The sequence below is a fragment of the Abrus precatorius genome, unplaced genomic scaffold (genome assembly GCF_003935025.1).
Source record: "Abrus precatorius isolate BTA unplaced genomic scaffold, Abrus_2018 Scaffold2, whole genome shotgun sequence".
Classification (NCBI taxonomy): Eukaryota; Viridiplantae; Streptophyta; class Magnoliopsida; order Fabales; family Fabaceae; genus Abrus; species Abrus precatorius.
Window position 1 is genome coordinate 27714913 of NW_020874362.1, and position 23664 is coordinate 27738576.

A 23664-nucleotide genomic window follows, 5' to 3' on the forward strand; every position below is an offset into this window, starting at 1 on the left:
AAAAGAAAATAATAAAAATATTAGACTTGATTTTAATTAAATTCTCAAGTATATATGAGAGATAAAAATAAAAAAAAATTAAATAAACTTATATTCTTTTATTTTTTTAATAAATTTTTCAATTTCTTTTTCAAACATGAGATGTATAAGCTAATTTTAATTTATTAAAAAATTATATATTTTATTTCATTTTTGTTTCTCTTACAAATATTTCTAGTGAAATTTACTCAAACTGAACTATAGATGAAAATATAATAAATTTATTTTATTTTATGTTTAATGCATATCAATATAATAAAATAAATATATTATGTTATTATGTATATCTCATTTATTTTTAATTTACACTAAATTTAGACAAAACTTTACACTAAAAACTGATAAGATAAGTCAATAAAATAAAACTAACATATTTTATTAATTAAACAAAAGATAAAAATAAGATATTTGCCTAGTTAACCCTTGAGATAACATGAGTTTCTTTTACTAACATCTTCTTATTAAAAAAAAGTTAGAATATAGTTGTGAATCTGTCATAGTATTCGTAATTGTTAACTAGTGCACTAAAAATAATATTACGCTAATTTCTAATGCACCTCTAACGTATTTTAGATATTAAAAGATTATTTATTGATTATTAAAGCAGTATCTTAAAAGGATCAGTTAATAAAACTCTTAAATATTTATACAAAATACTAATAAATATGGATATTTTAAAAAAAATTTAAAACGACAATTATTTTAAGATAAATCAAAATAAATAAAGTGCTGTATAACATGAGATAGAAAAAGTAAATGTGTTTTAATGGAAGCACTTCACTTTTTTCAAAGGTCAAATTGCAGATAAGAAAGACAGGAGGGAGTTTTTTTTATTTTTTTTAATCAAATCTTAATTATCTTTAACGTCTAAATTTTAACTCTAATAAATGTTTATTGTATTTATCATTTTCTCCCCTTGTTTTTTTCTTTCGCTTTTTGCCAGAAAGCTACATGCACCCACTCAGATGAAGATATGTGTGACATTTTGTTTTTAGTTATCAAATATGTATAAAAGGGAATGAAAAGAAAGTGATGATTAAGAAGGATTCATTCAAGATGTTTACAATACTGACTATGCACATATGTATATATTATACGTGTACAATGCAATGCGTTTTGGCGTGCCAAATGAAAATGGGATTATCTTACAATATCAGAACCTTAATTGGATCACACGCTATCTGGCTAGCTAGGGCATAGTCTTAATGCTCTCTTGGCTCTATCTCATAAATTCTTTCTTTTTGTCAATACAACACAAATATGAACCAGAATTTCATCATGATAATAGACCAAATACTAGCAAAAAAAACTATTGGCTTAGAAGCATTCTGTGGTTTCTCCATCGTTTCGTTGTACGAATCAAGTTATCAAAGTAGGATCTTTTCAGAAATTATAATTAAGCACCAAGTTGCTATGATTCAACTTTTGTCGTTTTCATGAGCCTACTTGTGGATCGAAAGGAAATGCTAAACAAAAGAAAAGGAAAATAATTTGCATGTCCTCTCTCTCTTTCTGATGATGAATTCTAAAGTATCAATCGACCAAAAAAGGAAAGCAAGCCAGCGATCTATTAGCTACCGTCATGTGCATTATAGTATCAACATTTTAATCATAAAATTAAATTAAATTAAATTAAAGATAAATTTTGTGTGTAATTTTTTTGGTGTTGTTAGTGCTGGTTACTAAAAATTTGCAATAATATTAAGTATAAATATTTTATTAAAATAAAATTCTAATTAAAATTGTAACCAGTGCTAACAACACTTAAAATAATTATATCTATTAAAATCCATTAGGATCATATGGATGGTTTCATACCCACGGACTAATAAATTAACAATTAACAATATTCCGGAGGCATATACCTAAATTTCTCATCAGAATTCGGAAAATAAGTTCATCCCAATCCATTGTTTCAAAAGGGTGGCGATTATTAATAGAGCATCCCTCGAATTTGACCCTTAACAAAAATTTAACATACATAAATAGAGAGGATTCCACTTCCATACTCAGATCTGGATCTACACATGTACGTACGGTTTGTAAAGAGGGATAGAGGAAATATACAAGAACCAAAAGGTAGAGTGATCTTACCCTTTGTTCAGGCGCAAGCAACACACAGCCACAAAAAGTTGCAGCGAAATGAAGCTGATATTAGCCAAGATGTCATTCACCTGCAGATGCACCTGCACCTCGTGCTTGGTCCTTCGTCCACACCCAAATACACTAGGTATCTTTCATTTCTCCAATGACATGTTTTTCATTAACAGAGAAAACCAAGTAAAGTGCAGGTGCAAATGCAGGCAAAGGCAACATATGGTACGAAAATAACCCTGCTACGACAAGTTAAGAAATTTAACACGCGTAGCCAAATGTTTTGATGATAAGGATTTAAAGGGGCGAGAGAAAGGTGAGTTGATTTGAAGGAATACGTACATAACAGTTAATCTACGAGTGTTTCAGTGAAGATGTCAATATTTGGACCAATTCAACTACTTGACATGATGTAATGACTAGTATATATATGTGATATTTGTACTAATAAAGCAATTTGAGGCGTAAAAAGCCAATAGGATGTGTGATTATTCGTTGGATTATGAAAGGATAAGGATTTGATGAAGATCTCCATTATAATTTTTTGTTCTGATATCCAAAGTAAGAAAGAGCCGTGCACCCGCATGTCTGCCACACAACAAGCTGGTCTTACATCCCGTGAAGGAAACCATCACACCCACGTGGGATTTTATTCCCCCACTAATGCTACACTGCCACGTGCTCGATTGGACTCACACTTCACTTCATTTAACTGTGTCCCTATGCCTACTCTCTTTATACTTGCAAACACTTCTCATCTCAAATATTAGTCTTTTCTGTTTGTATATTTATGAGATGTAGTTTAATATCACTTATTCAATAACTGTGTCATTTTTTAAAATGTACTAAATATAAGTTCTTTTATGTTTAATAAAAAGGAAGATAAGAAGAAGAGAAGAAAATAAAATAAGGTCGAATAAAAAGATAAGAAAAAGTTGTATTATTAAAAAAATATTCAATGAATTATATAACTTTGTTCATTATAGTAATTAATAACAATGTATGTAATACAAGGAGTAGAAGGGCTGGGTGGGGGGGGCCAATGACCCAGCAATTTGTTTCTTCTCGATAACACCAGATGCGTATGGATTATTGGTTCATCTCTCACCAGAGGTGATAAATTTTTATTATAAAGTATAACATTTAATATATTATTATATTAAATTTTATGATATTTTATATTTTTAATAAAATTACTATAAGTATATTCTTATTACTCCTTTCGTCTCATAATAATTATTACTTGATATTTTTTATTTGTTTTAAATTATATTTCATTTTAGAATATTAAGCAAACATTTATTAGTAGGTAGTAATTTTTTTTTTATCAACCAACAACTAAAATAATTTTATCATAAGTTCTTATCTAATCATTATAATAATTTCATCACTTTTAATAAAATATATTTTTATAAAATTATTTTTTAATCATGATAATTAGCCAACTAATGTTTTTTTCAAATGTGTGATATTAAGTGACAACTAATGAATTTGAGATGAAAAAATATATATTTTTAACACGTTAAATAATAATAATAATAATTATTATTATTAGAATGATGGTGAGGAATTCATTAGATTTTGATTATTATTATTATTATTTTAATTTACAATAACTGAAATTTGATTACCACAAGCAACAAAGTTTAATTTAGCTTAATTAAATGTAAGATATCCCAAATTGGTCTTAATAAATTCATAAAATTGAAAGTATCATAATTTAAATATTGTTTTAAAGCTCACATTTACTTATTTTAAGTAATAGTTATTTTATTAATTAAATTATTATTGACATGTTAAATTATAGTTATGTATACATAATTACGAACATACATTTTTTTTACTTAGACCACATGTTTTTCACTAAAAAAAGTTTGTTTGAACTGTGTAGGATTAATGGAGATAATAATTTTTTTCTAAATATTTAATAATAAATAAACATGTTAGTTCACATAAAATAAAATAACATGTCTTTTTTAAGTGTATCCCAACCAATGTAATAATTTATTACTCCAATATTATTTGTCCAAGAAAAAAGAGAAAAATAAAATAGATGATGTGATAAAAACAATAAAAATGAAAATAAAATATTAAAAAAATAAAAAAATCAAAACTGCTAATTCATGTTTAGTTCAACTGATGTAATTCTTATATATTTATACTTATTTATTTTATTATATCATTAATTATATATATTATTTTTTATTTTATGTCTGCTAATTCATACTCTAAAAATGAAATGTGAGAGTATCTCTTTCCAAAATAAGTAGGGTCGACATGTATTTCTACCCATAAAAATAGCATAAAGTGAAATCAATAGTGAGTTATGTTTATGGTCTTGTTGATGAAGTGAGAACTGGTATCTGGGAAACGATATATGGTGCAATGTTCTCTTCTGCACACTCTGTGAGGTGATTCTTTCGGTGCTCGCTTAAGTGCTTTAGCTTCCATCGTTTTAGTCGTTACCGCTAATGTCCTTCTCAACCATATCAATTTCTTAGAGAATATTCGAATTCATTTTGTTGCATTATCTATTGTGTTAAAATCATTTTTTAAATGGAACAAAAGAACATGCTTTAAATGTGAATAGATGGTCTTTTCCATCCGACTCAACTTTTCATTTACATTAAAACTTTACCCTCAAATTATCTTTTGAAAATTTTAATTTTGACACACTACTAATATAAAAATACTATCAATTAATTAACTTTAAAATATCGTGAAAAATAACTTTTTGAGTATTTATCACCAAAATCAATAATTTTTAATAATATATTAAGTTGTGATTTTTGCTAATCGATAGCTATTACACGTGCTTTGGAATGTAATTCAGTAAAGGTCGTGATGCCATTTTTCTCATTAAAAAAAATTTAACGTTGTTTTAAATTTAAAGTTTATATAGTATATGTTTATTAATATGTATCCCTCGAGAAACTATACTTATGTTTGTTATTATGCTGCATATATATATATATATATATATATATATATATATATATATATTATCTGAAGATTCTAAACTGATTAACTATGATGTGGATCATAGATCTATTATAAGAAAACAAAATAAAATCAATTGAAATGTGTTTTTTTATAAAATATATATTTATCTGTAGTTTTAAATAAAAATATGTCAAGTTCATACAATTGAAATGTAGTTTTAAACTAAAACTAACAAGAAATATTTAAAAATACGAATAAAACAAAATTATTTCCTTTTTTGGGTCAACGGAAAAAAACATTGGGTTTAATTGTTGGGAGAATGGGTGAGAAGAAGAGCGTAGGCCCAGAGAAGAAAACAGTAAGGAAGCGAAGAAGGAGTTATTGCATGGGTCAAAAATAGCTTACACGACACGTTTGATTGAGCTAAGCCCAATCCAATTGAAGAAGGAGGGTGGATGATGAGACACATTTGCTTGGCAAGAGGGAAGAAGTTTCTTGGTCTTTGTTGGACTCTTGGTTGAAAGAAAGGTGCTTGTTAAAGAAGAAAAAGAGGAAAAACCTAACTAAAAGACGTTAACGCGGAACGTGGGTCCATTCCATATGATATACCATACATACAATACAAACACGCACCAATACCATTTTCATTTCATCATTTTCGTTCTATATATATCACACTTACCCCTACCATTGACATAAACCCTCCACAACACTCTCTTCCCCTTCCTTTCCCTCTCCTAGAATCCACAATGGGCGCGGTATTCACTCATTCTCAATTTCATTTGCTTAATGCATATTTGAATTATTCTTTATTTAAAGGCTATTAGATAGTATTCACGTTGTTTTTTTAATCATGCTAACCCTCTCTATGCCATGTTTCTGTTGCAGAAAAAGAAGACCGCTGGCGGAAACAACAATAAGGAGAACCAAGACACTAACTCCACCTTCGTCTTGAAGCTCGACATGCATTGCGACGGTTGCGCTTCCAAAATCATTCGACACCTTCGCGCTTTCCAAGGTTAATTTCCCATCTTCTCTGCGTTTATTTTTCGGATCTGTTTCAGATTTCGTCCATTTTACCTTCAAACTACTCGTTAGTGATGACCACTGTAGTAGTGAGGTACTGTTTCAGATTGGTTTTAGTGCTATTTATTATTTGGTTTTTGTGTTTATGAGCTTTGAGTTCAGATTGATGGTTGTTGTTTTTTAAGGTGTGGAGACGGTGAAGGCGGAGAGCGACGCCGGGAAGGTAACGGTGACCGGAAAAGTGGACCCCGCGAAAGTGAGGGACAACCTGGCGGAGAAGCTAAATAAGAAGGTTGAACTCATCACTTCACAGCCCAAGAAGAAGGAGAACAAAGACACCAAACCCAACAACCAATCCCACAACAAAATAATCAAAGACAAAGAGGTTCACCACTGGTCCCCTACATTGCCCCCTTTTTTAATTCAATTTCTCTGCCACTGCCAGCCTGGGATTTTTTTTCTATTAAATTACAGCATGATTTGGTCATTTCCTTTTAAAAAAAAATTAAGGAAAAATCATAAGAGAAGGTGTATTTATTATATATATCTTTTATTTATTCGGTGCTTATTGTTAATTTATCTTAATGTAATAGGTTGAGACTACAGCGGTTCTGAAGATGGCACTGCATTGCCAGGGATGTCTAGACAGGATTGGCAAGACTGTGTTGAAAACCAAAGGTTTTAATTAATTTATTTATTTTATAATTTTTACTTGTTTAGGCTTTTGGGTTTTGGCTAATTTGAATTGGATATGATATTAATGGGGCGCAGGAGTTAAAGAAATGGCTATAGACAAGGAAAAAGAAACGGTGACTGTGAAGGGTACAATGAACGTGGAAGCTCTTGTGGGGAATCTGATGGAGAAGCTTAAAAGGAAGGTTGAGGTGGACCCTCCCAAGAAAGACAAGGACAGTGATAACAAGGAAGGAGGCAAGAAGAAGAACAAAGGTGGTGGTGGTGGAGATAAGAATGAGAATGAAGAGGGAGGAGAGAAAATGGAGCAAAACAGAATGGAGCATTTGCCACCACCTCCCTCTGGCTTTGGTTATGGTTATGGTTATGGCAATTTTGGCGGCCTTAACTATGTACCTGTCTACCCGGAGCAGATGCATTTTCACTTGCATGCACCACCACCACAAATGTTCAGTGATGAGAACCCAAATGCTTGTTCTGTCATGTGAGTGAAGTGTCAGAGGTTAATTTCATTATTCAACTGGGTGATGAATGAGGATGATGATGGATGGTCTTCGGCAGGGGTCTCTATAGAGACTAGACTATAGTTTGGTTCTATTCTTTTTCACTTTGTGCTTAGTAGAAAAGGGTTTTGATGTGATTAACCAATACCGTTTATATTAATCAAATGGCAATACCACGTAGTTTCAGCATTTGAAGTTAGCTATGCATAATAATAATAATGTAAATGATGATAATATGGAATCTCTCTCCCACTTTGGTCTAATTTATACTGTGTTGTGCTGCCAGTGTTCCGATAATTTAATGATTATATTTGGATTTAGGAAGAAGGACATAAAAGGCGTGACATCTACATGTCCTTATTAGGTGTCCTGAGCCCCCAAGAAAGTGTAAGGGGCACTCATCAGTTATTACGCTTATTCATACAAGTTACTTCTATGTCCTTTCTTTTCTTTCTACCATTATAATTTGTCCTCTGAACCATTGGCCACGCTGTTGCCTTGAAGCCAGGTTCGTTAGTGGGTTTAAAACCTGTCCTTTCCTACCTAGCTTTATTATTTGTCCTATATGTTAATTGCTTTTTTTTCATCTACGCTTTCCAATTTGGCGCTCTCGTTGTTTCCAATGCCTCCACGAATAGCTGCTTTGCTCTCTTTCATCCCTATGGGCTGTGCCTGTGCCAATACGCTAATATAATTGGGTAAAACTCAAGATTTTAACTTTTACTTGATCTTAACGGATAGAAAATGTATTTAAAAAAATGTTTTTAAGTATTTCTCCTGTAACTTAATATTGTGTACACTTGATACTGTGTACAAAATATCCAATAAAAGAGAAGTATAAGTGAATATTTTACGCGTGTTCACATATGCGGATTAATTTTTTTAGAAAAATCTTAATTATCATTGATATTTTGTAATTATCTATTGTTATTAATTGCTATATGCTGCTCTGTGTAATGATTATAACTAAATGACTTGTGGATTCTCTTTATGACTTAACCTGCCTTTGCGATTATCAGTGCAAAAAAAAGTTGTTATATCTCATGTAATGCTAATAACTGAGCCATTTGGGTTGCATGTGCTACATGACTCGTAGTACCAACGTGAGGGATCATGATGACAATGCATTGGGTTTTATGCATGGAATATGTCTTTAGCGATGATGATGCTATGCATGACCAAAGTTCCATTGATTTTTGTCTGCCTTTGGGAAAGAAACAAGAACCTTCATAAAGGATAGGAAAAGCCAAAAACTTACAGAAAACATTTTCAAACAATGTTATAAAAGTCAAATTAAATAAAATTTTAAATTAACATGAAAAGATCTTAGAAGTTAAAATATAATAATAAGAGACTTAATAATATTTAAAAGATGTAGAGTAAGCAAAAAAGAATAACTATGATATAACTTAATACTTCAAGTTTTACCTTCAATAAAAAATGATAAAATATTCAAGCGTACTATATATATAAACAGTAATTAAAAATACACTATACTCTTAATTCCCGCTTAGGATACTAACTAAAACATTCTCTTCCAGCAATTAATGTATAGAACGAAGATAGGGATAAACCATGTATTCTATATCTTGCTTCTACGTACTCAAGCCTTTGAACCTCCGCATCATATCTTTATTCAATTCAAATTTTTTTGGATGAATCAATAAATAAAACAGGCAGTTCGAACTAATAAACCACTTTGAATAATAATAATGTACTTTTTTTTTATCTATTTTATATTAATTTAATTAATTTTTCACCTATTTATTACTCTTTTCTACTGGTTTATATATGGCTCTGCTGCTTTTATGGACTGAAAGAACTAGACACAAGATCAGTTCCGGTCGAACTTGTCAATTTTATCAGAATTTTTAGTCCTACTTTTTATAATATTCATTTATCTATTGTAATTTGTTAATGACCAATTTTATTTTTTTTAAACTTAGCACAGAATCACACTCTTTTTCCCTTTTCTTTTTCATATTTGAGGTAAAAGAGAATTCTTTTGAATAATAGAAGAATATTCTGCCCTCTAAATCATCCTTGCGAGAGGTCAACGTCAACCCAATCAAACGATGACTTTTTGGCCTTTTTCTTTTATTAAGTGTTTTAATAAAGTGTATTCACAAGTAGATACGCTTTCCTGTATATTCACAAAACGAAATATTTTTATGCATTTTAAAGATTCCGTGTCCATGTGCTTAAAGGGTCTTCTTTTTAAAGGTTTTTTCATTAGTCTAGCTCTAGGCGTGACCATGGCGAGCTTGCAGCCACATAGGATTATCAAGCAATGCATAAATATATTTGCAGGAACAAAGAATTTATATCAAAGTGTTAAATATATTTGCAGGAATCGTTTCAACAAATAATGCACACATTGCTCACAAATAGTGCACACACTGCTCACAATGATGGCTAGCTTGAAGGTTAGCAACAGACAATAGGGTGGTGCCTAGATCATACATACATTTATGAAATGAATAAAGTGTGCTTTTATTCAGAGTTGAATTTCCCCCAAAGGGGGCCTCACACGTAAAGGGTCTGGCCTGCACTAAGTGACCTTAAATATTCTTTTTCAAATAAAAGTTATGGGAAGAAAAGGTTAGGGGTTTTGACCCCAAAAAATAAAAATAAAATAAAATTAGGGGTTTCAGAGATTTGTGCAGCTAGCTAATGCCTTCTTGGCAAACTATGTTTTATGCAAAGATTACTGTCAAACTTTCTCCTCTAAAGCCCTTCCTTTTGTGCATAAAGCAAAAGCAACAATCAATTTTCCTTACACCATTTTCTTTTTGCATGCTTCCCTGTAATATACAAACAATATTCACCAAAGTTAATGATAATTTAATTTGGCCAGTGTTGCTATTCATAAACATGTACCCCAAAGTGTTGTAGACTTGTTGCAAAGCAAAACCTATTCCTGTGTGTGTCTCTCGGTTAAGTAATGGAGCCCTCATCCACTTTCTCTGAAATCATGAGCTATTAAACTAAGATTAAATATGAGCTTGTCCTTCAACTATTCCTTTTGATTGTTGAAGACACACAATTGATGGCTGAACATGACAATTGCCGATGCCAATAAGAATCATCAGTCAAAAGTCTTCTTATCTTCTTTATCAAACATGAGAACTCAAAAATTGAGAGTTATAATTAGTCTATAAATAATTGATGTTAAGATCGATGTGCAATTAAGCAACTTGCAGTACAAGTTGTGGGTTCAATAAGGTGGAACAAACAATTTCCAAAGTTTATTATCACCTTTTCTTATCCGTATAGTATCATGGGCCATGGCCAAAAATGTCCTTTCAACTTTAAATCAATGAATTTGAGAGGCGTACGTGACTTTTTTTTTCTATATTAGACGATAGAAAACAAACACAATTATGAAGATGGCCCCTTATATCAAGTTTTAATTGTTTTTATTAACTTGATAAATAAGGTGGTCTTCATAATTATAATTAGAAGAGAGACATATAATGCTTATCCTTTTAGTTGGAGGACACTTGTTTTTATGCTAAGTGTACTACTATTCTATAGTTTCAACTTCCAAGCATTCCTTTTTAAAAGTCATGAACGAGCCACGACCACCATCTTTCAGACCACGATGACTTTGAGCTCAAATTCTACTCAAAAGAAATTGTGTTTGGCTTCTTCAGGAATCTAGCTCTAAACTAGTACCAACCTAACATATATGCCATTTTCTCTCTATAAGTCTTGTTCTATTCCTTTTCTTTTTAGACAAAACTTAGGTTGGTGTTGGTATTGTTTATTAACCAAAATTTGAGTTTTTTTTTTCAGTAACAAGTGAACCATTAGATACAAACATTTTATTAAAACAAAACTCTAATTTTAATTGATAATGAGCACAAACAACGTCTAAAGAACATGTAAATTTTTGCCCTTTTTATTTCTCACTGTTATATGTTGATTGAAATTGATCTATTTACATTTGCTGAAGGAGAGGTACATGGTGTATCCTTAAGAAATACTTGTCAACTGAAAAAAACAAACTTAAAAGAAAAAACTAAATCAATACTACAAAAATAAATGTTGCAGTCATTGGACTACTTACTGCCCAAGTTCCACAATATTTCATTTGTGTGGTTCGCGGCACTTTGGTCATTCGAGCAAAGGTACTACCTCTCAATACTGAGAAAATATTCGAAAAGGAAGAGAGAGAGCAATAGAACCTTTTTCATAATGCTTAAACTGTTATTCATCATGATTGTTTTATCTAATTATTTAAGAGTGATTAAAATGAGATGAAAGTGGATTTGATACTATATTTTTTTTTATCAAGTTTTATTTTATTTCATTCAAATAATAAAATTTGATACTATATTATATTATTTTACTCTATTCCATTGTTTTTCATCCTTAACAAGAACAGAGACGCAAATCTTTCGAACCACTTGATGGGCCAGTTTTGGCCCATGTTACCTGAATTTAAAAACATTTACTCGATGACAGGCTTACCATTGTTACAGGCTGATCACGAGCTTTACAAAATTAATTGGGCTGGCCCATGAATCAGAACAATATAAAACAGGCTTAGAAAGCCCATAACGAGCACCATTACTCACATTTGTCGCGTTGCATAAAAATCAGAGTCCTCACCGCACCACTCCAACTGGAGCACGCAACCATAGCCAAGCCCACCCCTTTCTCTCTCTCTCTCTCTATATATATATATATCACAAACTTCACTTGCAACAACCACCACCTCCTCCAAAACTCAAACAGCGAACCCTAAGCACTCTCTCGGGTTCATCTTCTACGCCGAAACCCTAGGGGATCTACACTAGATCTATCTCGTTCTCTCGTTTCCGATCCAAGGTCAGGTTCATCTCCTATTCCAGATCGAAGATGGTATCTGACGCCAGCAAGAAGAAGGCTCTTCAGAAGAAGGCCGCCGCCGCAGCCAAAAGAGGTGGCAAGGCTGCTGCAGCTGCCATCGCCGCGGCGGCTTCTTCTAAAGCCGCAGATAAGGCCGCTAATGGAATCGCTGATATTCAGATATCGGATCGGACCTGCACTGGTGTCCTCTGTTCTCATCCTCTTTCCAGAGATATTCGGGTTAGTAACAGTTACTGTAACTGCATCTTATACATGAATTTCTTCGTAGTAGGCTATTCTTGAATAATACGTGGTTGCTTTTTACATATAATGAAAGAACAAAGTAAATCCAGAATTTATTTTTTAAAATGTATTTTTAATTTTTCCTCTTTTTTGGTGATTTAAATCTGTCAATTTGCGCTGTTATTCAATGAGTATCAATTTTTATTTATTTGTTTCCGTTTGGATTTAGCAAAAGAAAACGACTGACGTAATTTCATCTAGCCAGTATAATAGGATAGATTTACCTTTTACTAATTCTTCAACGGTGGCAAGCGTTCTTGAAGAAGGTGGTTTTTTTTTTTACCATTTTTTCGGATTAATTTTTCGCGTGGTAGAAATTATCGTTAGAATTCCCGTTAGCAACTAGGAAGCAATCCATCAGCCATCTTTTTGTGCTGCTTGTTTCAGTGTTGCATTATTAATATGCATATAGCTTCTGCTATATTTATTTTGAAATACACTGTTAATTACTAAAAATGTTTATCCGGACAGCATATTGCTTAGCTTGATGTTCTTCCTTTTTGGCCTTTTAAGAGAATTACTGTCTTGGTTCATCAGTTGTAACTATTGGCTTGCTTGTGTACTGAAAATATGAAATATATTTCATTTAAAAATAAATCACTGGAAAATTTATAGTGAACTGTGATTAATTTTAATTCAAATTTTAAGATTTCTAAGATGTGGTAGAAATTCCCAGTTTAGTTAGTCTTACTTCTAGCTTATTGTTGCTAGCATGGGTGCACGTAGTTGAGCGCCTAGCCGAGCAGCTGGCTCTGTAGCATGGGCATTCTACCATGTTGCCAAGGTCAATTACTTGGTTCTCCTTTGTGAATGTAACCATACCTATTACAAATTCTTCGGAGGTAGGTATTGTTGTGCAGTAAAAAGGATATTTCTGCCATATTAATTATGACTAGTTGTTAAATCTAAAAATGTCAGTGTTATTGATACATTTGGTTGGGCCTTTTTTACAGATTGAGTCTCTATCAGTCACATTCCACGGACATGATCTCATTCTTGATTCTGAATTGGAGTTAAATTATGGAAGGTTTGTTGTCTTTACCCCATTGTATCAAATAGGTTGCTATGATGTATACCGTGAAGTTTTGCCAATGATTGTGATTGCTCTGAGTTTCTTTCAGACGATATGGTTTACTTGGATTAAATGGTTGTGGAAAGTCTACTCTGCTTACAGCAATTGGTTGCCGTGAGCTTCCAATTCCAGACCACATGGATATCTATCACCTTACCAGGGAAATTGATGCCTCTGACATGTCTGCATTGGGAGCTGTCATAAGTTGTGATGAGGAAAGGTTGAAACTGGAGAAAGAAGCTGAAACTTTGGCTGCACAGGTTTGTTTAAGTATTTAAGCGTCTGGTTTCACTCCTTTTGTTTTATGTTTTTGTATGGCTTGCTAACTTAGTTTGAGTAATTTTGGTTCTAGGATGATGGGGGTGGTGAATCCCTTGAACGTGTTTATGAACGATTGGAAGCCTTAGATGCAGCAACTGCAGAGAAGCGTGCTGCTGAAATCTTACATGGCCTTGGTTTCAACAAGGAGATGCAGGCAAAGAAGACACGAGATTTTTCTGGTGGGTGGAGAATGAGAATTGCATTAGCACGAGCTCTGTTTATGAACCCGACCATTCTTCTACTGGATGAACCAACCAATCATCTTGGTATGCTCTCAGCCCAGAAATTGTCCCCATTGTTTGTCTAAATATTTTTTTGATCTTTTCGTCATTCTATGCACCAAATTGGTCGTGATGGTAATCTCTGTTAGATCATCAAAATATTTAATTTATGGCCCTGATTATGCTTTATTTAGTTGTTTTGAGTTATGTCTCAAAATAAATGCAATGATCAATTATCAAAAGCTTTCTAACCATCAGGTAAGGTTGTCGGAAATTGCATGGTGGTATTACTTCCAGATTGGATAGCATAGTGGATGCTTCATATCAACTTGTTGGATATGTGATTATAAATGCTAGTCGCAATCATTTGCATCTTGTAATGACTTATGCTCTCTCTTGTTACCTTCCTCTCTTTTGTCAATTATGTGCATTATCATTTTGTCATTTGTTGGGCATGTTTCTTCTAGTGCAACTGGTGCAATATTTATTAAGATTAGGCCTCTATTGATACATTTATTTTGAATTCTGTGTATTTGTTTTGTATGTTTGTAGTTTATTGTTACTTTTCTTTTGTGGAAATTCCTGTCTATTACTTTTTTCCTTGGTTAACTTTGTACTCGTTAATTTTTTAAAACCTGTTTGCAGATTTGGAGGCATGTGTGTGGCTGGAGGAGAATCTGAAGAAGTTTGACCGTATTTTGGTTGTGGTTTCCCACTCTCAGGACTTTCTTAATGGTGTCTGCACAAATATTATCCACATGCAAAACAAAAAATTGAAGCTCTACACTGGTAACTATGATCAATATGTTCAGACACGTGCTGAGTTGGAAGAGAATCAGATGAAACAGTACAAGTGGGAGCAGGAGCAGATTGCCTCGATGAAGGAATATATTGCCCGATTTGGCCATGGTTCAGCAAAACTGGCTCGCCAGGCACAGAGTAAAGAGAAAACTCTGGCAAAAATGGAACGAGGGGGGCTTACAGAGAAGGTAGTCAGAGACAAAGTTTTGGTGTTCCGCTTTACTGATGTGGGAAAACTTCCCCCTCCTGTTCTCCAGTTTGTTGAGGTGACATTTGGTTATACTCCTGATAATCTTATCTACAAGAATATTGACTTTGGGGTTGATTTAGACTCTAGGATTGCATTGGTTGGACCCAATGGTGCTGGGAAGAGTACACTGCTGAAGCTAATGACAGGTGATTTGATTCCTTCTGATGGTATGGTGCGACGTCATAATCATCTTCGAGTTGCACAGTATCACCAGCATTTGGCAGAAAAGCTTGACTTGGAAATGTCAGCACTCCAGTTTATGATTAAAGAATACCCTGGAAATGAGGAGGAGAAGATGAGGGCTGCTATTGGAAAGTTTGGGCTGTCAGGTAAAGCCCAGGTGATGCCAATGAAGAACCTGTCTGATGGGCAGAGAAGTCGAGTGATATTTGCTTGGTTAGCTTGGAGACAGCCTCATTTACTACTTTTGGATGAGCCAACTAATCATTTGGATATTGAGACAATTGACTCATTGGCTGAGGCATTGAATGAGTGGGACGGTGGCATGGTGCTTGTCAGCCATGATTTTAGGCTCATAAATCAAGTGGCCCATGAGATATGGGTATGTGCTGATCAAACTGTGACCAGATGGGAAGGTGACATTATGGAGTTCAAGGAGCATCTAAGGTCAAAGGCGGGTTTATCTGACTGATGCAGATAGTGGGACATTTGCTGTTGTCCGATATATCATTATCTAAGGATTTACTAGTTACAATATATGGGTGGCTGCTGCCGTTTGAGTTGGATTTTCTCAACTTAGATGATTATTGAGTTCAATTGCATAGTCGGTACATAGAAGCTTGCTATGATTTTTGTTTGAGCCGAAATGCCCCCCTCTCCCGGTTTAGAGTGCTAATAATTTTTTTTTTATTTGTTGTGCTCATCATTTAATTGCTTGGTTGTTAACCAGCATGATGGATAATGGGATGTCACCTTTAGGTAGACCCGATCCCTATCTGAATCTACGAACGAGGATTATAAATGATATATCGTATCGAGATTATTATATTGATGGTATTATAATCACCGTTAGTACCCTCTCTGGACACTTTCTTCCTTGTAGCTCTTCATTATCCACTCAAGTTACCTTCTCTACTACATAACTTTTCTTTCTAAGTTTTAAATTGAAGGGAAAAGGTTGCACACAAATGAGTGCATGACCCGGACCTAGATCTCGAGTAGTGAACACAGTATAGTTGTATTTATCGAATGAGTGCTTAAATCAAATTGCAGACAAACAAAAGAAGTGATGATTCTCAAGCCCAAACAACTAGGTGAAGAGTTTTTAATGTTACATTGGGTAGCGGGACGTCAAAGAATCATAGATGCTCGTATTTGAGGTTTATTATCTATCGTGAGAAGAAAGAAGCCGGAAATTGCCTAATGCTTCTCTCTCTCTCTCATTCGGCGTGGGGTGTTGATTGCCCGTAAATCTCTCATCCTATTGTTCCTTGGTCAATTGTTTGCACCAAATAACATTAGAAAGTCTCTAATAAATAAGAAATAACGCAAAACTAATTGTTTTGATGGCATTTTGCGATGTATCAAAATCATATATTTTATAATACAATTACATGCATATTCCGGAGTCTTCTTTTTCGAAAAATCTACAACCCCTCCCCATCCAAAAGGAAAAAGAAAAAGAGGATTCCAGAAGGAATAATACAAGCAATCTCAGCCTTAGTAAACAACTAAAATATTATATATTTCGAAAGAATTTGCCAGAAGCTAGAAATATTCACTGCCATTCAACATGCTTCGTAAATCGCGCTTGACATACTTTCTACTGTTGATTTGCTAACACTGTCGGCTCACAGGAACGGTAAACCAAATGTGGTGGAAGCCAATCTTGCAATATCAAGGGATTTTGGAACGTTCCTATGCTACCGGAGTATACATAAGCATTAACACGTTTCAATTATTTAAAGAGGATTCAGAATAGGTTGTGATACATTAGCTATAGAAAAAAAAAATATTAATATCAATATTGAATTATAATTAATGTTAGTCACATCTTAGGTTTTTATCATTATCATTATTACGATTTTCTCGATTTATTCGAAATCATGTTAACATTTTTTGCATATTGATCAATGCTGGTGTAAAGTTGTGGGATTTGCAAGATGTACAGGTTTACACTCCGCAATAGTTTTTGCTTTGGTTTTCGTCCCCTCTGCCGAAACATTACAAATATTGATATATAACCAATATTAAATTTACCTCTAAAGTCTGAATTTATCCAAAATGATCAAATCAACATGTTTCCATGTACTTGTATATTAACCCGTCTGCCAAGAGTGTAGTCAATGAATATTTTCAAAAAACCCGCTGTTGAGGTCAAAGAAGAAAAAATTCAGTGCAGTATACGTGGGTGAAATGTTTTCATTTATTGCTAAATTTTTAACTTTCCAATCTTTTTGTCCCGTTTAATTGAATTTCCTGCATGTCCAGTGTGAAGGGAGGGTTATGTTATCTGTCATATTTTTTTAAAAATAAAACAAGTGGGAAAACATTCAAGTCATTTGATTATAACGTATTATTAAAGTGAGAGTTTTAATAGTCATATTTAGGATGGTTTGATGGATTATATTAAAATTAGTTAAAATATACTTGGTTGTTATCTAGCTTTGGATGAGAGCATGAATACAAAGTCTAAGTAGTATTATTTTTACATAAAACGAAGGAAAAAGATAAAAAACAAAGAAATGGATAGCAACGAGAGGAGTTTAGGTGTTAAAATTATACACGTAAGTTATATTATTTAAAGGGTTACAATAATATTCATTCAACACTTTTTATAATATTTATCTTTATTTTTCTTCATTATATTAATAATCTTATTAATTTTCTATCTTTTCTTTTTATCTTTTTTTTACTGTGATAAAAAAAATATAAAGATACAATTTATCTTATTTAAATACTTTGAAAGGTGGACATCCTAAATGAGAAATTATATTTGTATAATTTTTTATACAATGAAGAGAGAAAGAGAAATCAGCAAAAAGCAGGATGAAAAACATTGATGTAATAAGTAGATAAAGGAAAAATACAATGTTATAAATTTTTTTTACAAATAATACAACTCAAGCCAAGTTAATAGAACCACTTTCAATCATTTTGATGGGAAAAGGCCAGAAAGTGCATGCATCTAAGTTACAGCATCCAAAGCATGCAAAACATGGAGCAATTTCCGAGTCATTTAAAATAGCATAATTACAGCCCAAGACATTGACTTAATTGTAGTTGCCGATTTATAATATGCTAGTAATAGTATTTTAATTTTGTTTTTTAATTTTGTTTTCCAATACATATATATTATATGGTGAAATCAAACATAAAATCGGTTTGACAAGATCATAAGCTCAATAGATCAGTAGCTTTTAACCACGGCTTTGTTACTGGAGTGCCAGCTTACCCTAGTAGTTTCAGATTCTCCCTCTTTTTTCCATTGCTGGGACAATAACATCTCAAGATCACTAGGTCTGCAAGGAATGGTTAATGCACCATCTTGATCAAATCCATACTCTTGTGAAGCTTGCTCCAATAGCCTCAAGAATGTTGGGTTATTTAAACAGCTCAATGGCACCACAAATCTCTTTGATTCCTCTTCATCCTCAGCAATCACAGCAAAATGCCCTTCTTTCACATCCTTTGGCACACAGGTTGTGGCATCATATCTTTCTTCACAGTCACGAAAATAAGAACTTGATTTATTTCTTCTCAATAAGAGACTCTTTTGAAGCTTTTCCAAGACAATCTTGAGCTTCCAAATGCCACTTACAACCTTCTTTTTGGTGCTGCTTCTTACTTTGAGCTCGGCCATTTTATGATTTATGCACTCCTAGATCCCTGTTTTTCCGTTTTTGAGCAATTTAATATTGGTAACATAACATATATTTATAGTGAGACCTGGTAAGCGAAGACTCATAGGGATCAAGACTATATTTGGACGGTAGATATATTAGTTGAAAACACACCAACACGAATGTGGTACAAGATATTGGTGCGTGGTTAAAAAATGTACATGCATGAAAGTAGTGCATGCATGTGCCGGTGCAGTGTTTGGAACTTCTAATTTACCATGAAACGTCTTTTGTGCATGTCATGTCATGTCATATCTGCTTCCAGTTCCTAATTATTAGCGTAGTTGTTCATAGCTATTTTGATGACTTCTTTTATTTATTTACCCATATATATGCCAATCCTTAATCAGTGTCATCATCCCTATTGCTCTCTGCGACTTTCTTTAATCGTTAAGGCTTTCACTATATGGACCAGAAGGACACTATACATGCAAGAAGTTCCGGGATAATTTTACAGTTGCTGATTTTTAGAGAGAATAATGTACCCTTTAAGCGGGATAAGTCGTCAGACTAAAAACTTATATTTATTTTATTGTAAGAAATATAGTAAAGATTTAAACTTGCAATTCATTCGATTAATCTTTTAAGGTTCGTGAGAAAGATATTTGGTACTTTTTAGTTCTTCTTTCCGGAGAATAAATATCCCAAAGTGCAGATTTTCTAGACGATGTTAGTACTATATTTTCTCCTGTGAATTGAATTGGTATATAAAGTGCAAAATATAGACATGATCATTAATTTATATTTTGAATGGTTAAAATTTGACAAAGTGATAGAGAAAATAGTTATTATAAATATGCAATCAAATGATTTATAATAGATTGGATCGTGCAGCTGCTGCAAAAAACTCAATTAACATAAATAGATGCGTCGTTTAAAAAGGTTATATTCTTTTGAAATATTTATCTATCTACATATAAAAATATAGAATACGAACATGGAAAAAAATATAAGGGAAATTGATAATAAAAATTATTTAAATAGTCTAACAAAATCTTTTAAAAAATTAATCAGAGAGAGAGAGAGTAGTCTAACAGTTAAGGGCTAATTAAATAACACAGCTGACATTCAACAATATAAGAAAATTAACACTAGGTTTATTTTGATGAACAGATGATGAACATTTGAGGCCGCAAATCCAAACATAATGATAACTTCTAAACCTATGAATCAAAAGTTGTCATCAATTAATTAATGTTATAATAATGTTTTTTCACACTCCACAGTTATAGAATGTATTTATTTCAAGCGTTGTAAAATTATTTTTAGAAGTATGAACTTGAAAATATAATATTTTACGTTTTTTGTAAGTTTTAATTTCTTTTTCCCATAATTGATTCGTGAGAATATGTAATCTCCATTCTTTGTTTTTACTTTCTTTTCCATACCCAGGGGTGATAATAATATACGTCCTAATTACTAATATAATCATGATATTTAAAAAAAAATCCTGAAAATATAATTACATAACTTGAAACCAACATCACTTTTATATTATTATTTTATTTTCTGCTAGGACATTGCGGAACTTGCTACCTAACATAATAATGAAAACACATTGATCGAAGAGGGAGACCCCTCCTTCCAACAAAAAAAGTTTATTTATCTATTGAATTTGAGCACATGTATCATTAGGGTAGGGGCTCCCTTTCCATCTTCAGCCACTTATTTCTTATCATATGGGGGACGCCATTAATTTGATGCAATCAGAAGATAGTCTTGTTATTTCAGCCTACACGTGCTCTCTACTGCAACTCTGGAATCAACTGTTACTACACATTTTTCTTCACATTCTTCAAACTTTCCAGAATTTCCACGATTTCTGATACTTTCTTCATTTAAATATAAATAAATAAGTTAGCATCATATATGATTCGATCTTTATTTTTAATATATATTTAAAAGATATATAACTAATAATTAAATGAAACAAAACTCAATGCTCACAAAACATTATATTTTTCTAATATTATAAGGGTAAATGAACTATATTATAAAAAAATAGTTTTTTTAAAATTGAATTCTACACTTTGGAGATTTCAGGTTTATGCATACTCATTTTCTTCCTTTCTTTATTGGAAAATACTAATCCGTCAGAAAAACATTTTGTTAAGGTAATACAATTTTATATTATTAGTTTTACATGATGTAAGTGTGCAAGGAGAGCTGTATTTTAAAAGGATAATAGGGAAAAAAAGTTGACTATGGCATGATCTTGTTATTGCATGGAGTTAACAAGGCTAAGTACATTGATAATTGGAATATAACGTCTAATTAATAAATTTTTTTTAAAACGAATACATTTTATTTAACGATTGTAAAATCGTTTCTAAAGCATTGAAAAGACAATGATGTATAATTAGATAATAATATGAAAAACACAATATTTTGAAGTCCTGGTTAGAATTAGTACAATAAAAAAACTGATTATATAATAATGGTGAAACATATCATTATTTTATGATATATTATAGAATTATAAATTTTCTCTATTTGTTTGTAATATATAAAATAATTTTTCTTATATATTTTTTAAAAGTTATATTATCACAATGTTTGCAAAAACAGAATTTTGACAAAATGATTGATTGTTTTTAAAATGAGAAAAACAAGTTTCCAAATGGGGTATATAGGATTCTATTTCAATTATGTCTCCTCCGGACACGCGGGTACTCAATGCTCGTACTTTTGGGTTCTTTCTATTTCTAGTAGCACTAATCAATTCATAGAGAAGACCCCTCATTCGCCAATAATGCCTCCTACCATTATTGTGCTCTATTTTTTAATTATACTTAGTCAAGTGTTATCATTAGTTAAAATTTATTAAAAATTTTAAAAAATGAAAAAATATTAACTTATGAGTAAAAATTAATAAGATTCATATAATTTTCATAGTTTTTAATAAATTCAATTTAATAATAAAAAGTGTATAATGTAGAAGTGTTAACTCGTTAATATTTAATTTAGTTAAAAAGAAAAGAAATAAAAAATATGGATTTTTTTTATTTGATTGAAGGAAAAGTAAGAAAAAAAATTACTTCTAAAAATAAAAACTCAATTTTTTTTAATTTTAATTTAAAATTTCTCTCTTATTTTTCTTCCACTCTACCACATGGAGTACAAGGTTCAAATTTGAATGGAATTATTGAAGCATGTATTTAGTTAAAATAAATTTATACATCCAAGACTTATACCCAAATTAAACGATTCAAAATTTCCAATTTTATTTTTTACATATTTATATTTTTTAATTCTTATAAAAATATATAAAAAATAAATTAAATTAAAAGAATAAAAGAAAACTAGACAAATAATAAAAAAAAAGGTCCAAATAATAAGTGGGATTAAAATGAGTTCTACCAAAAATATTATTAAAAAAAAAAACAAAGTGCTTGTTTTATCTTAACTACTGTTTTGAGTTTAAGATTTTGTAAAAATTCAGAGAACCTTACGTGATCTAGAAAAATATTGAAAAAATAATAAATAAAAAATAAAATAACAATATATCATAAAAAATTATTATTATTAGTCATCAAACAAATTAATGAATTTAAAAATAATATTAAAAACATTAAAAAATGTAACTCACAGGTTGAGTGAGTCGAATTTAAAATAACTCAACTTTTGTGAACCATTTTTTCTTTATCTGGATTCACCCAAAAAGTATGGTGAGCCAGATTAACTTATGAGACATGACTTATTTTTACAGTTATATTTAAATATAAAGACCGACAAGTAGTAAGAGTGGTAGAAATAGAAGAACATGAACTACAATTGTTACTAAGAAGAGGAATGATAAAGTTTTTATTGTTATTAAGGATAAGTTTCAAAAAAATGTTATACAGATTCTAAGAAATGCTTTGAAAGTAAAATAATGTATGGTATAAACAATAACTACCTTGTTTAAATGATGAATTTTAGCATGGTTAAGGTTTAAACTTTCTCACGTGTTTGCTAACAAGTCTTTTTCTCATTAATTTGTTAAAAGTAATCGCGAGGTAAAGGCAATCCAACACAAGTACTGTTCTACTTAACATCTGGGAACAGTCCCATTTTTTATTAATATGAGAAATGATTTGAAGTAAAGCAATTGAACATACAACTAGTAATTTAAATTTAGATAAGTTGAATTAGATCAAGGCAGCGAACTCTTACTTAGTCTTGTTGAAGCACAATTTGATTGCATACAATATATGTGGTTTCCTTGGAAATGAATATGAGAAATGATGGATATGGATTTTCTGCAATTTTGACGTGAATATGATTTTACAGTTTATTTTTATTTAAGCAAACATGATCTAAATTTCTCACGACATGATGCTTTTCTTCTGCAACACGAATAAGTGGTTAGAACAAATGGACGAGGAGAGATAAAAATGAAAAAATGAGTGAATAAGAAAGAACAAATTGTTGTTTTTCTTACTTTGAAGTCTCTCCCACACTCCTCTGTCATCAATTTCAAATTTTGCTTATAAGTTTTGGTTTTCAGATGATCGCAGATGCAATATCAACGTTGAAAAAGTGCATGCTTTCGAGCCCACCAACAATTTGCATATGATACGGATACAAGAAATAATGGGAACCTGGGCTACAAAATGAGGCCAATGGTGGAGCGACGATGGAACCAGGGGTGTTTTTGCAATTTAGAAAACTTGTCCAAACTCCATTCATCTGGATCGTTCAATTTTTAATACATATA

At 31.8% G+C, this 23664-nt stretch overlaps 3 protein-coding genes across 4 annotated transcripts; 2 read left to right on the forward strand and 1 right to left on the reverse strand.

Moving 5' to 3' along the window:
* The first annotated feature begins 5754 nt into the window (after positions 1-5754).
* Positions 5755-7557, forward strand: LOC113858999 (heavy metal-associated isoprenylated plant protein 3-like). The gene is made up of 5 exons (XM_027491815.1): positions 5755-5834; positions 5965-6094; positions 6288-6487; positions 6696-6780; positions 6874-7557. Exons 1-5 carry the CDS (start codon positions 5826-5828, stop codon positions 7281-7283), a joined length of 834 nt encoding a protein of 277 aa, XP_027347616.1. The 5' UTR covers positions 5755-5825; the 3' UTR covers positions 7284-7557.
* Positions 7558-12006: 4449 nt separating this feature from the next.
* LOC113858233 (ABC transporter F family member 1-like) lies at positions 12007-16686 on the forward strand. Of its 2 annotated transcripts, XM_027490762.1 has the most exons (6): positions 12007-12374; positions 13149-13279; positions 13391-13464; positions 13559-13769; positions 13862-14096; positions 14697-16192. In XM_027490762.1, exons 2-6 carry the CDS (start codon positions 13211-13213, stop codon positions 15752-15754), a joined length of 1647 nt encoding a protein of 548 aa, XP_027346563.1. In that variant the 5' UTR covers positions 12007-12374; positions 13149-13210; the 3' UTR covers positions 15755-16192. The 2 variants fall into 2 exon arrangements, with proteins under 2 accessions (XP_027346563.1, XP_027346562.1); XM_027490761.1 differs by lacking the exon at positions 13149-13279 and having other exon boundaries at positions 14697-16686.
* A 1786-nt stretch (positions 16687-18472) lies between these two features.
* On the reverse strand, positions 18473-18925 carry LOC113859755 (auxin-responsive protein SAUR50-like). Its single transcript, XM_027492451.1, has one exon. It carries the CDS (start codon positions 18923-18925, stop codon positions 18473-18475), a length of 453 nt encoding a protein of 150 aa, XP_027348252.1.
* Between the last annotated feature and the right edge of the window lie 4739 nt (positions 18926-23664).